This window comes from Xyrauchen texanus, chromosome 35 (genome assembly GCF_025860055.1).
Source record: "Xyrauchen texanus isolate HMW12.3.18 chromosome 35, RBS_HiC_50CHRs, whole genome shotgun sequence".
NCBI lineage: Eukaryota > Metazoa > Chordata > Actinopteri > Cypriniformes > Catostomidae > Xyrauchen > Xyrauchen texanus.
Window position 1 is genome coordinate 30447584 of NC_068310.1, and position 14442 is coordinate 30462025.

The following is a 14442-nucleotide window of genomic DNA, read 5'->3' on the forward strand; positions in this document are numbered from 1 at the left end:
TCACGGAAAGCAGATTGATTATTAAGTGAATGTAAAAAATGTGTTCTAATCACTATATCCTTACCAAAACCCTAATCATACCACGAAAAGTAACTTACACACAGAGTTCAACTGTGTACTGATGATACATTTGTTATATTTCTTGTCCAGTACCTTACATAAAGTTTTTTCAGCAAGTAATTTATGACCTGACAAAATTTAATAGCTTTAAGACCAACAGGAGAGATACCACTTACATCGTCTGTAATTTCAGCAGCATGTTCAACACTGAAAGCTGCTCCTTTCCTGCAAATGTGAAAGGATTAGGGGAGGGGAGGAGAGGGGTGGGGGGGAAGAGGGGAGGTGAGGGGTGGGGGGAAGAGGGGAGGGGTGGGGGGAAGAGGGGATGTGGGAGAGGGGAGGAGAGGAGCTGTTTCGGCTCTGAGATTCACACTGGGGCCAGACTTTGTGATTACAGGAAGTTTTAGCAGAAGCATTAAAGGGCTGAAAATGTATTAATTTGTTGGCTATTTGTCTGCGTTACCACAGCATTCTGTAGTTCTAATTCCCTTGCCGACCTTCCACTTCAGAAAATAAACATCTCTGCAGTACAGTGTTGTCTCTTCTCGGAGTATGCTAAATTAGAGGATAGATATGAATAATAGAGAAGAGGGAAAAAACAAAAATCCAGACAGATTTGTAGAATCCAAACATATCCATACATTCCGATGTCTCTCTCTATTGCACTCTCTCTTATTTTTATTCTCCACTTGGGATTGTGATATTTTGTGTATTTGTATATATTCTGTAATGTGCATTTATTTCATATCTAATTTCTAATTACAACATGTTCAGGTTGCATATCACCTGAAAATCAAAAGAAGAAAATACAAGAAATGTCGTTTTGCATAAAGAAAATTACCGGTAAGCCTATTTTAGGACCATTAGATTCTTGACATTGTGACAGTATTTTCATGACAATTAAGCTCATGTTTCACTCTAAATTCTTATACCATAATGTGTTTTTAGTTATTCTAATTATTCTCAAATGTGATTAAATGCTCATTTGTGTGATACTAGAAATGCTTGTTTAAATCAGCATAATTAAAGGCAATACCACCACGACCATGAAAGAATAGAATAGAATAGAAGCTTGAATTGCCACACAGCAAGGTCAGTGGATAAAATACATGGGATAATGTAACTTACATGGGATAAAGTGCACATGAGCAAATATGCAATAATATTTGAAAGATGATACAAAATACAATACCGTATGTGCTATACAATAAAGTACAAAGCACTACAGAACAACATACACAATACAATACTGTACAGTACAAAAACACTGTCCAATATATTTTGGCCTTTGTATCTGTGCAAGATACAAAGGCCAAAAATGTGCAATATGCAAAGACAGTGCAGAAAATGTTATTACCCATCTATAATCAGACAGATTATAGATGGGTAATTTAAATAATATCTCATTATATTCAATGCATTACATTTTGTCAAAAATGTAATGCACTGAATGTACAAAATGTCAAAAAATCATATTGTTTCTGCAAATAGGCTTCATTATTGTATATTATTATTGTATAAAAATAATACATTTTGCGGTGAAATATAACCCAGACATGTTCTTGACCTGTTTTGTGACATTCATATTCATAGACATGCATTTACGAGAACTCACACAGGTTAAATGTGTGGTCACATCTGCAGGGAAACACTGGATTTCTCTGTTAGATCTCCACCTCTGTCACAATCTCTGCCTTCTTTCCTTTATCTGTCGCTCTCCCTTTTTTCCTCTATCTCTAAAGACTATGTGCTGACTGAGGCAGTTTGCAGCTCAAGCAGCCAAACAGAGCACAGCAGCACTACAGAGAAATATCACACACACACACACACACACACACACAGAGAGAGAGAGAGAGAGAGAGAGAGAGAGAGAGAGAGAGAGATATTATGGGGACTGTAGAAGCATAGGATAAAAACAATGTGATGTGCAGTCGCCCTTAGATCACCCTGTCCATTCAAAATCAATCATAGGAATAAGATGAATGGGGTGTGTGTGTGTGTGTGTGTGTGTGTGTGTGTGTGTGTGTGTGTGTGTGTGTGTGTGGAGAGAGATTGGAAAAGACACTGGAAGAGAGTAAAAGTGAAAGAAGTAGATAGAAATAATAGGAAAGGAGTAAAATAGAGAAGTGAAAATGTGAGTGAAAATGGAAAAGAGTGAAAGCACAGAGAAAGAAAACTAAATCTATATTAAGAGAGTGAAATGTATATAAAGATATGGGGAAGAGCGAAATGGCAAAGTCAACATTACACTAAAAAGTGTAGTTAAATTTACAATAAGTAAACTGTGAGTTGTGGTTGCCAGAACTGTCCCATGAATGTTACGATATTACAGGTGTCTAGGATGGAATATCATGAAAAGAATATCATGTCCATCACAAATACAGCCAGGAACGGTAAAATACACAATACACTTATTATATCGCTTCATAAGTCATCAGAAGATTTAACCACTGGAGTCTCATGGATTACTTTTATGCTGCCTTTATGTGCTTTTTGGAGCTTCAAAACTTTGGTACCCATTAATTGGTATTATTCTTCTAAAGAAACCTTAATTTGTGTTCTGCAGAAGAAAGAAAGTCATGGTTAGTAAATGATAAGTTTCATTTTTGGGTGAACTATTTCTTTAAGAGACCACATGAAATATTTGAACTTATAAAATTAATTTGTCACACCGCATGTCCATTTAAAATTAAAAGTTGATTAAAAATGGACATATAGTGCAATAGTCCAGGTCTGGAAGTACAATTCCCATTCATTTTCTCCATTACAAATTGCCTTTTACATTAACTTATACAGTATAACCCTTTAAAGGCAGACCTAGTAAGTTTCGAGTATGTTAATCGAAGTTTTATACTTCCGTTGAAGCCAAAATAAATTTTTGTCTGATTTCTAAACACTTTAAAAAACAAAAAACAAATCAAAGTTTGTAATGTTGTGATTCGGCTCGGTGCTGGTAGATTTGGTTCATGCCTTAGAACTCTTTTATGATGAAATTTGTAAAAACCCTATGGAAACAATTTATGGGAAAAATACTTCAGGAACCTGAAAAAGTGGAAGCCACTTTTGTGCTCTACTGCCTTGTTGTGCAGTATGTAAGATTCAGAAACCCTTGTTATTAATGACCTCTGTGGCCGTTAATTGGACTGCAGCCAGCTATTGCTCGTGCTCGTAAACACACTCCATAAGGACGCATGGAGCAAGTGAGCATCCAAAACAATGACGTAACGTACAAAGAGACTGGATGTGATTCACTGGCATCATGCTGACCGATGAGGTAGCTAATTAAAATTACACAGTTATGATTGTTTTTCTACAAACTTTGAGACTAACTAAAACTACTTATTAGCTAACATAGCATACGGATACACACATACAGCTACATACTACCGAACTATACCAGACAGTTTACTGTGGCACTGCACTGTTATGTTGCACTATTGTATGTTTTGCATGTCATATGTTGTACTATGATCAAGAAACCAGCATATTTGCTTAATTTTATTAAGCAAATATGGATTCCCCAAAATCGTAGGAACGTAAGTCCCTCCAGGAATCAAATGCCTTGCCGATGTTCTGTCTAGTTTTTGCTCAACCACAATCATGCTCCCACTTAGCCAGATGGGATTCAATAGATACATTTTTGGCTTACTCAGAGTTTGAGTAGAAGTCAGTGTTGTGCTGGGAGCCGGACATTTGCTGGATTCCGTCTCTAATGTTACCTAGTTTTGCAGTTCGCTGTTGAATAGCAGAAGAGAAGCTATTACTAATGCAAGGCTCTCGGGAGCACACATAAACGTCACATCCTTTGGATTTTCCCTTCGCATGAAAATCAGTCTACAGGCTTTAATAGGCAACCAAGGAAGTCCGGGAAGGGCTCATTTTTTAAGTTGTGTTACAAGCCGTTCACACATTGGCAAAAAAGAAATACTTTATTTAAAGGTACATACTGCACCTTTAAATATTAAATAACGTTTTTCAGTCAAATATATGGTGATTTCAAAATTTTCACTTCTAAACACCAACATTTAAAAAAAAAAATCATTTACATGTATTGTCTTTAAATATAATATCATATTTACTGTATAAGTTAAGGTAAATTACAGTTAACCAATTTACAGTTTTTACTACTGGATTTGAACTCTTTTTCTGTTAAAATTATTTTTAAAAAATTACAGTTTAAACCGAAAAGTGTTCAATGTTCAAAATCTGGGCAAAGCACTGGCAATCAAAAGCACAGTGGAAAACGTGTTTAGTTGAATATGATTTGTGAGATTTCAGAGTCAAAATCAACACTACAGAGAGAATAGACATAATAAAAAGAAGCCGTGAAGGCAAATTAAGGCAAATCTCGCCACTGCTGTGCACTTTTGTCTCTGAGGATGGAGTGGGCACCAGTACTCAGTATTGAGTATAGAGCAAATCAGTGCAATTACTATAGCATTGTTACTCTAATGCAGAATTCCATGTAAGCAATATTCTGTTTCCTCTGTTTGCTGTATAGTTATTAATTTTGTGAATCCTTACAAGACAGAGGCAGACTGGATTTATGACTCATACAGCCAGAATCCACAATGGAATTCATCTCTTTGCACACATACGCACACCTTACAACCTACTCTGAGAAAATGTTCTTCTAAAACCTTGACTCAGTGATATTACAGTTCTCTGTCCCTCTCTCACGCACACACAGACACATACTTGTGTCTCTCTTTGTAACATTGAAATATTAAGCAGAAACGTGTCTTTTTTTTTTTTAAAGGATTTTGCAGAGGTACAACATCTAAACATTCGTCCGTTAAATAACTATACTACTTTAATGGTGAAGTGTGTAATTATTTTGCCACTAGCATCACCAAACAGAATTGCAAAAATAATGAAAGGTTTCCTGAACAGTCTATTGGTCAACCTAACAGATTGTCCCGCCCCAAACTCATGCAATTGGTTGAGCCAATATTGCTTTGTCAGGCTGGTTGGAATGCTCAAACAAACAAAGCAATTTTTTGATAGAGCCACACTTTTAACATCTGAAAATTAACATCTGAAAATTTACTTATAGCTGACTTTGTACGTTAAACACACTGCACTCTGTACTGATGCAGAGAAAGTTCTAATTGATGGGTCTAATTTTACACAAATCTTTACAGGCCTAATTGATTAATCCCAAGGGGATATTGTATCTACATATTACCAAATGTACTGTATTATACTGTCCTGCTATACAGACAAAATGCACAGTAGTCTTTAGAGACCTTAAGGACATTTATATTGATTTAAGTACTCTTTGACATGTAATCCAGTAGAGTGGATTTCAAACTGGAGAAACCTCTTCTTTGGGAAGGATATTGACTCTAATGGTCATGCTGATAGAGACGAACATGAGCCACTTTGATTCTGTCCTGTGATCCCATCCATGATATATTATCCTCATATAAGAGTTGGCCAGTTTACAGGCCGATATCCCTTTCTACATGTGACTGCGAAATTGACTGCGGAACAAAAGTCCACTAGTGAAAATATGGACTTTATTTGAGATGCAAGTGGTGAACTGAGGTTGGCTAATGTACTAAAGCTAGCGGCAACACATCGAATGCGTTTGAAATGTCACTTCAGTCAACCGATAAACGGTGAATGCTTCCATGTTGTTAAAAAGGTTAATGTTCCATTTGGGACAATACTGCACTTTGAAAATTCACACACTACATGGCTGATTGCATAGTGTGTCATTTGGGACACAGCTTTAGTGTTGAATTGCACGTGAATTTGAGCATGTGTCTGGCCATGTTTGGAATGGAATGCTAGTGTACTGCATACTGCATACTATGCAATGTGTTCTGATGCAGGCTACTATTTCATTTTATTTTATGTGAACTAGTATGCAGTATTTAATGATAAAGGTTAGTGTGCAACATTGTGTTGATGTTGCATGTTTAATTCAGTGATTATCTTGAAAATCAAGTGGCTATTTTTAATCCAATCCAATCTTAGAATGATTATGATTAATAACAATACAATGCGTAAGGTCATGGAAATGCTTTAATTTTTTGGTGATTGGTGTAAACAGTGTTCTTTTATCGAGTAAAGATCATAAACATTAATAGGAAAACTTGATCAGCACACCAAGATTTTTGCCCATTATCTCTATTTCACTTTACATTTATATTTAGTCATTTAGCAGATGCTTTTAAAAATGAGCAATAGAATAGGCAATTTGTCATTATGTCAACAATTTCTGCAGTATCACTTTGAATGTAATCATCGCCATTCTTGGGCTTATTTAATGTGCATTAATTGTGTGCATGTTTTGATGTCATAACTGGAGAAAAACATGACAATTTCAAAATCTAAACATTTAAGTAAAATGTAAAAATCATGGCTGATATTACTTTTGGTTCATTTGTCACACTGGAATGAAAGGTCAAAATGAGCGCATTGCATTGTGGCATACAGTAATCCATGCAGTATGTTCTGTCTTATCCTGCACATTTTGGCAAAGGTGGTTGGTCATCATAAAATATGCATGCTGTGCACAATATTCATAATGTACACTGCAGAAATACTAAGAGTGGAGTGAGTAGCATGCTATCGGAAACATAGCCCACGAGTCTGTGCAATTTAGGGATCTACCATGTCCTCTGCCCCTTTCCAGGTATTCTCACTGTCCTTCACTGCATCCTTTGCAATCTACACTGTGGCCAGCGGGTAGGTAGAGACCGAGGTCCCTCTCTGCATGGCCTGTTCTGGGCATGTGCACAACCAAACAACAGTCCAGAGGTCCTTCTCCGTTTGTTCATCCAAAGTTTTCCATCAGGCATCGATTGTTTAGTTGTATAGAAAGGTACTATTTATCCTAAAGTTGACAGGTCTCCAGTGAGTGAAATTACTAGTTTTCACTAACCCAAAATATCCTGAAATCCCCAACAGGGATTTATGTTTGCCAATATTTTGTCTTGAAGCCCATTTGCTTGTTTTGCAGAATTCCCCAGTCATCTAGTTCATCTCTAGTTTAACTGAGGTTCCATTGCATGACCAGACCCCCCTGGCCTTGTCTCTTTGTATATTTTACTTTCATTTTGGATGATCTCTGCATCTGCATTGTGCTGTTCTCACAAATGAAGCACTCTAAAATAGCCTAGAGAACCTGAAGTATCTGTACCACTTAGTGCTTCAGATCTCTGTGCAGGAATAGCTCAAAATGTGTGTGTGCATATTTTAGGGAGATAATGGACCTCACACCATCAGAGGAGGATACGTCTGTACTTCAGTATGCAGTGTGGGGGCCTCAAGGAAACCAGCTGGTTAGTATGCACCCTTCATCCATCTTTGTCTGTAACTCATTTATAGCTAGTAAACATCGCCCGCTTGCTTCATATTAACTATTAATTACTGTACACAGATGCAGTGATTGGTGTAGGTGCTGTCACGTCCACACTAATACGTTTTCGTTTGAAACATTAAGTCCCCATTTACGACTCTCATCCACACTAGAATGGCATTTTTCTTCAACGGAAATATGGCATTTAAAAAACCTATTTTTTTTTAAATGTTGATGTGTCCTCTAAATGTTTTATTTTATTTTGCCAAATTTGTTTGACTAATCTTATGTTTTAGTGCAGATGTCTTGAACTAAAACTGAGTTTTTATATTAATTAACAAAAATAAATATTCTGTCATCATTTACCTACTTTGATGCTGTTCTATTCCCATATTTTTTTGCTTTCTTCTTTTCTTGCTTTCTGCCAAAGTCCAAAAACATAAAAAAGCACCTTAAAGGTAGCTCTTAAAGGGATAGTTCACGCAAAAATTTAAATGCTATCATCAGTTACTCACCCTCGTGCCATTCCATATGTGTATGACTTTCTTTCTGCTGCATAACACAAAGATATTTTGAAAAATATCTCAGCTCTCTTTGTCCATACAATGCAAGGGAATGGTGCCCAGAACTGAGAAGGTCCAAAAACAACCTAAAGGCAGCACTAACGTAATCAGTGGTTAAATCCATATATCCTGAAGCAATATGATAGGTGTGTGTGAGAAACAGATCAATATTTAAGTCCTTTTTTACTATCAATCTCCACCTTTGACCATCCCCAACCAGTGGGTAGCCTGAGTGTGAGAGTGAAAGTCACATCAACACCAGAATGTGGAAGTAAAAGTGAAAGTGTAGATAATGACAGTTAAAAAAGGAATGAAATATAGATTTGTTTGTCATCCACACCTATTATATCACTTTTGAAGATATGGATTTACCCACTGGAGTCGGATGGATTACTTTTATGCTGCCATTTGGGCCTTTATAGTTCAGGTCACCATTCAGTTGCATTGTGAGGACACACAGATCTGAAATATTCTTTTAAAATCGTTAAGTGTGTTTTGCAGAAGAAAGAAAGTCATACACATCTGGGATGGCATGAGGTTGAGTAAATGATGAGAGAACTAACACTTTAAGATGTGTGCTATATTCCAAGCCTTCTGAAGCCATGCAATAGCTTTTCGTGAGGAACAGACCTAAATTTAAGTGGTTATTACCTTTACATTTTCCCATATGCCGTAGCTCTCAAATCTAATTTTTACTTGTATTGGAATGTATTGCACCTGTTTTCATGACTATGATGATCAGTTTGTGTCATTTGTGGAGCTTAGCTTCCCCAGTCCCCATTTACTTTCATTATGTGGAATAGAGTAACCAAGAGATTCTGAAAAATATCTAATTTTGGGTTTCACATAAGAAACAAATGAGAGAAAGAATGTTCATTTTTGGGTGAACTAATCTGTTAATATGCAGCCAGCCCTCATCATTTTTCGAATATCCCTCTAAGTATCTTGGATTTTAGCTTCATCTATCCATATTTATGCTATTTTTGTGTCTCCAGGTCTATGCCATTGAGAATGACATCTACTACAAGTCTGATGTGTCCAGTAAAGCGATGCGTCTGACGACCACAGGCAGAATCAGATTGGTGGTTAATGGGCTGTCTGATTGGACCTATGAGGGTCAGTTATCTTAGTTGTGTTGTCTCCTTCAATAATTTGACTGCAGTCCATCACTGTAATGACACTGTGATGACCTTAATTTTCTGTGTTGCTTTGAGACACTTTCAACATTCCCTTGAAGACATGGCAGTAGTTATGACATGATTATAATCTTGTTTGGCCTCATAAATACATAATAAGATGGGTAAATTCGATTTATGGTAATCGCTGCAGGTTCACAGTGCACTCTGTATAGATTAATAAGCCTCATCAAAATTTAATTTCTGTCCCTTGCCTTATCAAATTTGTGAAATTGTAGAGGAGGTACTTCTAAAATATCCTGCCTTGTGGTGGGCCAAGGACGGTGCCCGTCTGGCATATTTGTCCATTAACAACTCAGCCACGCCTATTATGGAGTTACCTCAGTTCCTGGGTGGGATTTATCCTTCTTATGTCCTCTACCCATACCCCAAGGTAAAAACAGTGGAGATGCACTAGACTTAATTGTTTTTTACAGTCAAAATAACCAGGAAATGTATTGAAACCATACATATTCAAAGGAATAGTTCACCCTGAAAATTCTGTATTTGCTCACCCTCATGTTGTTCCAAACCTGTATTACTTTGGACAAACGTAGAAAACAAAATTAGTGACCACTAAACAAAAACGGCACAATAAAAGTACCATAAGAGTACTCCATTTGATATAGTCTTCTAAAGCCATATAATTCCCATTCGGTTCTTGAGTAAATAGCTTACTGAAGAGGAAGATTATCAGTCAATAATTACTTTAAATGTTTTTATTTCACACAAACCTATCTTATGACTTTAGATGACTTGTAATGTAGTACATGAATCATATGGACTACTTTTATGGGTCTTTTTAGTGTTTTCTTTAGATTTTTGGAGCATAACAGCTACGGTCGCTATGAACTGAAAAACATTTGCATCAAGATTCTTCAAAAACATCTCTCCCTTTCTCTCTTCTTTTTAGTCATGTGGGTTTGTAAAGTCATGAGGGTGAGAAAATAATGACAGTAGTTTATGTTTTGTGTGAACAATCCCTTTAAATGACAAAGATGCTGCTTAATAAAAAAAAAAATAAAAAAAAGAGTTACAGATTTTTGATCAGTAAAAAAATAGCACAAAAAAATAAATGACTACATAGAGATTTGTTGATTTTGAAATATTTGCTTTGTACAGGCGGGTTTCAGAATCCCATCAGCCAGTCTGTTTGTGGTGAATTTGTACGGTCCAGCACACACATTAGAGATGATTCCACCCGACTCCCTGAAAAGCAGGTGATGTTTATCTTTCATTACTGTATGTCTGCAATCACGCACGTCAACATATGCAATACATAGGATGTGTATACAGGTGAAACTCGAAAAATTAGAATATTGTGCAAAAGTTCATTAATTTCAGTAATTCAACTTAAAAGGTGAAACTAATATATTATATAGACTCATTACAAGCAAAGTAAGATATTTCAAGCCTTTATTTGATATAATTTTGATGATTATGGCTTACAGCTTATGAAAACCCCAAATTCAGAATCTCAGAAAATTAGAATATTGTGAAAAGGTTCAGTATTGTAGGCTCAAAGTGTCACACTCTAATCAGCTAAACACCTGCAAAGGGTTCCTGAGCCTTTAAATGGTCTCTCAGTCTAGTTCAGTTGAATTCACAATCATGGGGAAGACTGCTGACCTGACAGTTGTGCAGAAAACCATCATTGACACCCTCGACAAGGAGGGAAAGCCTCAAAAGGTAATTGCAAAAGAAGTTGGATGTTCTCAAAGTGCTGTATCAAAGCACATTAATAGAAAGTTAAGTGGAAGGGAAAAGTGTGGAAGAAAAAGGTGCACAAGCAGCAGGGATGACCGTAGCCTGGAGAGGATTGTCAGGAAAAGGCCATTCAAATGTGTGGGGGAGCTTCAAAAGGAGTGGACTGAGGCTGGAGTTACTTCATCAAGAGCCACCACACACAGACGGGTCCTGGACATGGGCTTCAAATGTCAAACGTCTTACCTGGGCTAAAGAAAAAAAGAACTGGTCTGTTGCTCAGTGGTCCAAAGTCCTCTTTCTGATGAGAGCAAATTTTGCATCTCATTTGGAAACCAAGGTCCCAGAGTCTGGAGGAAGAATGGAGAGGCACACAATCCAAGATGCTTGAAGTCCAGTGTGAAGTTTCCACAGTCTGTGTTGGTTTGGGGAGCCATGTCATCGGCTGGTGTTGGTCCACTGTGCTTTATTAAGTCCAGAGTCAACGCAGCCGTCTACCGGGACATTTTAGAGCACTTCATGCTTCCTTCAGCAGACAAGCTTTATGGAGATGCTGACTTCATTTTCCAGCAGGACTTGGCACCTGCCCACACTGCCAAAAGTACCAAAACCTGGTTCAATGACCATGGTATTACTGTGCTTGATTGGCCAGCAAACTCGCCTGACCTGAACCCCATAGAGAATCTATGGGGCATTGCTAAGAGAAAGATGAGAGACATGAGACCAAACAATGCAGAAGAGCTGAAGGCCACTATTGAAGCATCTTGGTCTTCCATAACACCTCAGCAGTGCCACAGGCTGATAGCATCCATGCCACGCCGCATTGAGGCAGTAATTAATGCAAAAGGGGCCCAAACCAAGTACTGAGTACATATGCATGATTATACTTTTCAGAGGGCCGACATTTCTGTATTTAAAATCCTTTTTTTTTATTGATTTCATGTAATATTCTAATTTTCTGAGATTCTGAATTTGGGGTTTTCATAAGCTGTAAGCCATAATCATCAAAATTATATCAAATAAAGGCTTGAAATATCTTACTTTGCTTGTAATGAGTCTATATAATATATTAGTTTCACCTTTTAAGTTGAATTACTGAAATTAATGAACTTTTGCACAATATTCTAATTTTTCGAGTTTCACCTGTATAAAGGTGTAAACTGTTAGTATCTTTTTTTAAATATGGATGTCATGAACGTCTTAAGAGTGGTTTAATGTTAGGCTGTGAAGAATAAACTGTTATGAAGTACTAAAGTATTCACTCTTAGGGTATTTAGAATGTTAATGTGTTTCCCCCAAGTGTTATTACAAATTCCTTTAGCAGCAAATGCAGTCTTGAGGCTTCTTAGGTGTGTCTGTGGAAGATATCCACCTTTATAAATATGCGGCAACTCTGCCAGATTAGATGGAGAATGCCGGTGGACAGCAAATTTCAGGTCTTACAGCAGAATTCCAATTGGCTTCAAATCTGGGCTCAGGCTTGGCCCCTCCAGAATACGAAATGTTGATATTTAAGCCATTCTTCATTGTTTTTGCTGTGTGCTTTGGGTCTTTGTCCTGCTGGAAAACAAATCTTCAGCCTTAACATTAATCTGAGGCAGGCTGAAACTTTTTGCCCTTGTTGGAAACAAGCTTTCCAGTTCCACCTGCCAAAAATCAACTATAGCATGAAAAAAAAAACAACAACTAAAATGTACTTTTTGTGGTTACATATTTAATAAGTGGTTCAAAGCCAACAATTTTATTTAACATGTTTGAATGAACCTGACTATATTAGGCTACACATCAAAACTTATTTTTAAGGGTTAGATCAGGTAGAAATAGCTCCTTCAAGGGATAGTTCAACCAAAAATTAAAATTCTCTCATCATTTACTCACCCTCATTCCATCCCAAATGTGTATGACTTTCTTTCTTCTGCAAAACACAAGAACGATTAAAAAAATAAATCCCAGTTCTGTAGGTCTGTACAAGTGAATGCTGACCAAAACGTTGAAGCTCGAAAAAGAACATAAAGGTTGCATAAAAGTAATCCATTTGACTCCAGTGGTTTAATCCATGTCTTCTAAAGGGATTCAATTGGTTTTGGGTGAGAACTGACCAAAATGTAACTCCTTTTGCCTTGTTATTGCATTCTCTAGGCACAATCATGATTTTAAGCTTGATTACACTTCCTAGTGCTTGTTGCAAGTGCAGAGTGCTAGATGGCACTAGGAAGTGTCAAGCTTGAAATCATGATCGCAAAGGAGACTGCAGATGTCAAGATTTGTGGTGACAAATGAGATACATTTTGATCTGTTCTCACCCGAGACCGCTTGGATCACTTTAGAAGACATGGATTAAACCACTGGACAAGGCATATAAATATGGTTTACTTATATCATGTGTTTATGTGCTTTTTGGAGCTTCAAAGTTTTGAATCGTACAAAACATCAAGCTTTATTTAAGCATAATAAGATTAAACGTGCACAGGCAAACACTAATCGTAATCTAGCTTTGACCATTATTCTGAAGACATTTAAATACTTATTTTATTCGAACATCATAGAAAATTACATCTATAGGAGTGGATTATATCCAAATTAAACTTTTATTTGCAACAGAGTTGAATAAGAAATAATCCATCAGGGGGGTGATTAACTTTTGAATGCAGTCTCTCTCTCTTTCTGCAGAGATAGTTATATCTCAATGGTGAGTTGGATCAGCAGTACACGTCTAGCTGTGCGTTGGTTGAACCGGGTCCAGAATCAGTCTGTGCTGTGCGTGTGTGAAGCCACAACGGGTGCCTGCTCAGAGGTGAGGGGTTACCTGCTCATCCACTGCAGCCCTCTGGATGTCTTTATCTGTACAGTGTCAATCGATTTGGCTCATTCTATATTCTGCTCAGAAAACTCAGAATCCCTGGCTTCTCCTCTGCCAGCTCAGCCCAGTTTCCTTCTGGAGTCTTACTCAGCCTAAGTTTTAAGCCTGAGTTTTCAATGTGTAGCCAGCCTCAACTTCTAAAGGTCACTATTTGTGTATGTGGCTGTGATTGAATGCATGAGCACAAGAGTGTCTACAGCTGACTGACGCTTATGTGCTAAACTTGTTTTATTTACATAGTTTGTGTGTTGACAGTTCCCAATGCTGTATAGTTGCGGACCTAGATGCAGTCTTAAAATACACAATACAGTAACCGCTATGATGCAGAGCACTTCACCTATCTTCTGTGTATATTTCTCTTTGCAGGACATATAGAGGCCTACTGTTAACCTTAGTTTACATGTCAGGGACTACATGTTACATGTCCTGTCAAAGGTTGCTCTTAAAGGGATAGTTCACCCAAAAATGAAAATTCTCTCATCATTTACTCATCTTCATGCCATCCCAGATGTGCATGAATTTCTTTCTTCAGCAGAACACAAACAACGATTTTTAAAAGAATGTCTTTGACATGTCCTGTCAAAGGTTGCTCTTAAAGGGATAGTTCACCCAAAAATGAAAATTCTCTCATCATTTACTCATCTTCATGCCATCCCAGATGTGCATGAATTTCTTTCTTCAGCAGAACACAAACAACGATTTTTAAAAGAATGTCTCAGCTCTGTTGGTCCTCACAATACAAGTGAATGATTTTAGACCTTTGTAGCT

General features: G+C 37.2%; 1 protein-coding gene across 1 annotated transcript in view; it reads left to right on the plus strand.

Moving 5' to 3' along the window:
* The window catches only part of LOC127629246 (inactive dipeptidyl peptidase 10-like), a 62244-nt gene that overhangs the window by 37625 nt on the left and 10177 nt on the right, over positions 1-14442 (plus strand). The window contains exons 6-11 of the mRNA XM_052106391.1: positions 6707-6759; positions 7274-7355; positions 8931-9051; positions 9350-9504; positions 10233-10330; positions 13485-13608. Coding sequence (XP_051962351.1) covers positions 6707-6759; positions 7274-7355; positions 8931-9051; positions 9350-9504; positions 10233-10330; positions 13485-13608 — 633 coding nt within the window. The remainder of the gene's footprint in view (positions 1-6706; positions 6760-7273; positions 7356-8930; positions 9052-9349; positions 9505-10232; positions 10331-13484; positions 13609-14442) is intronic.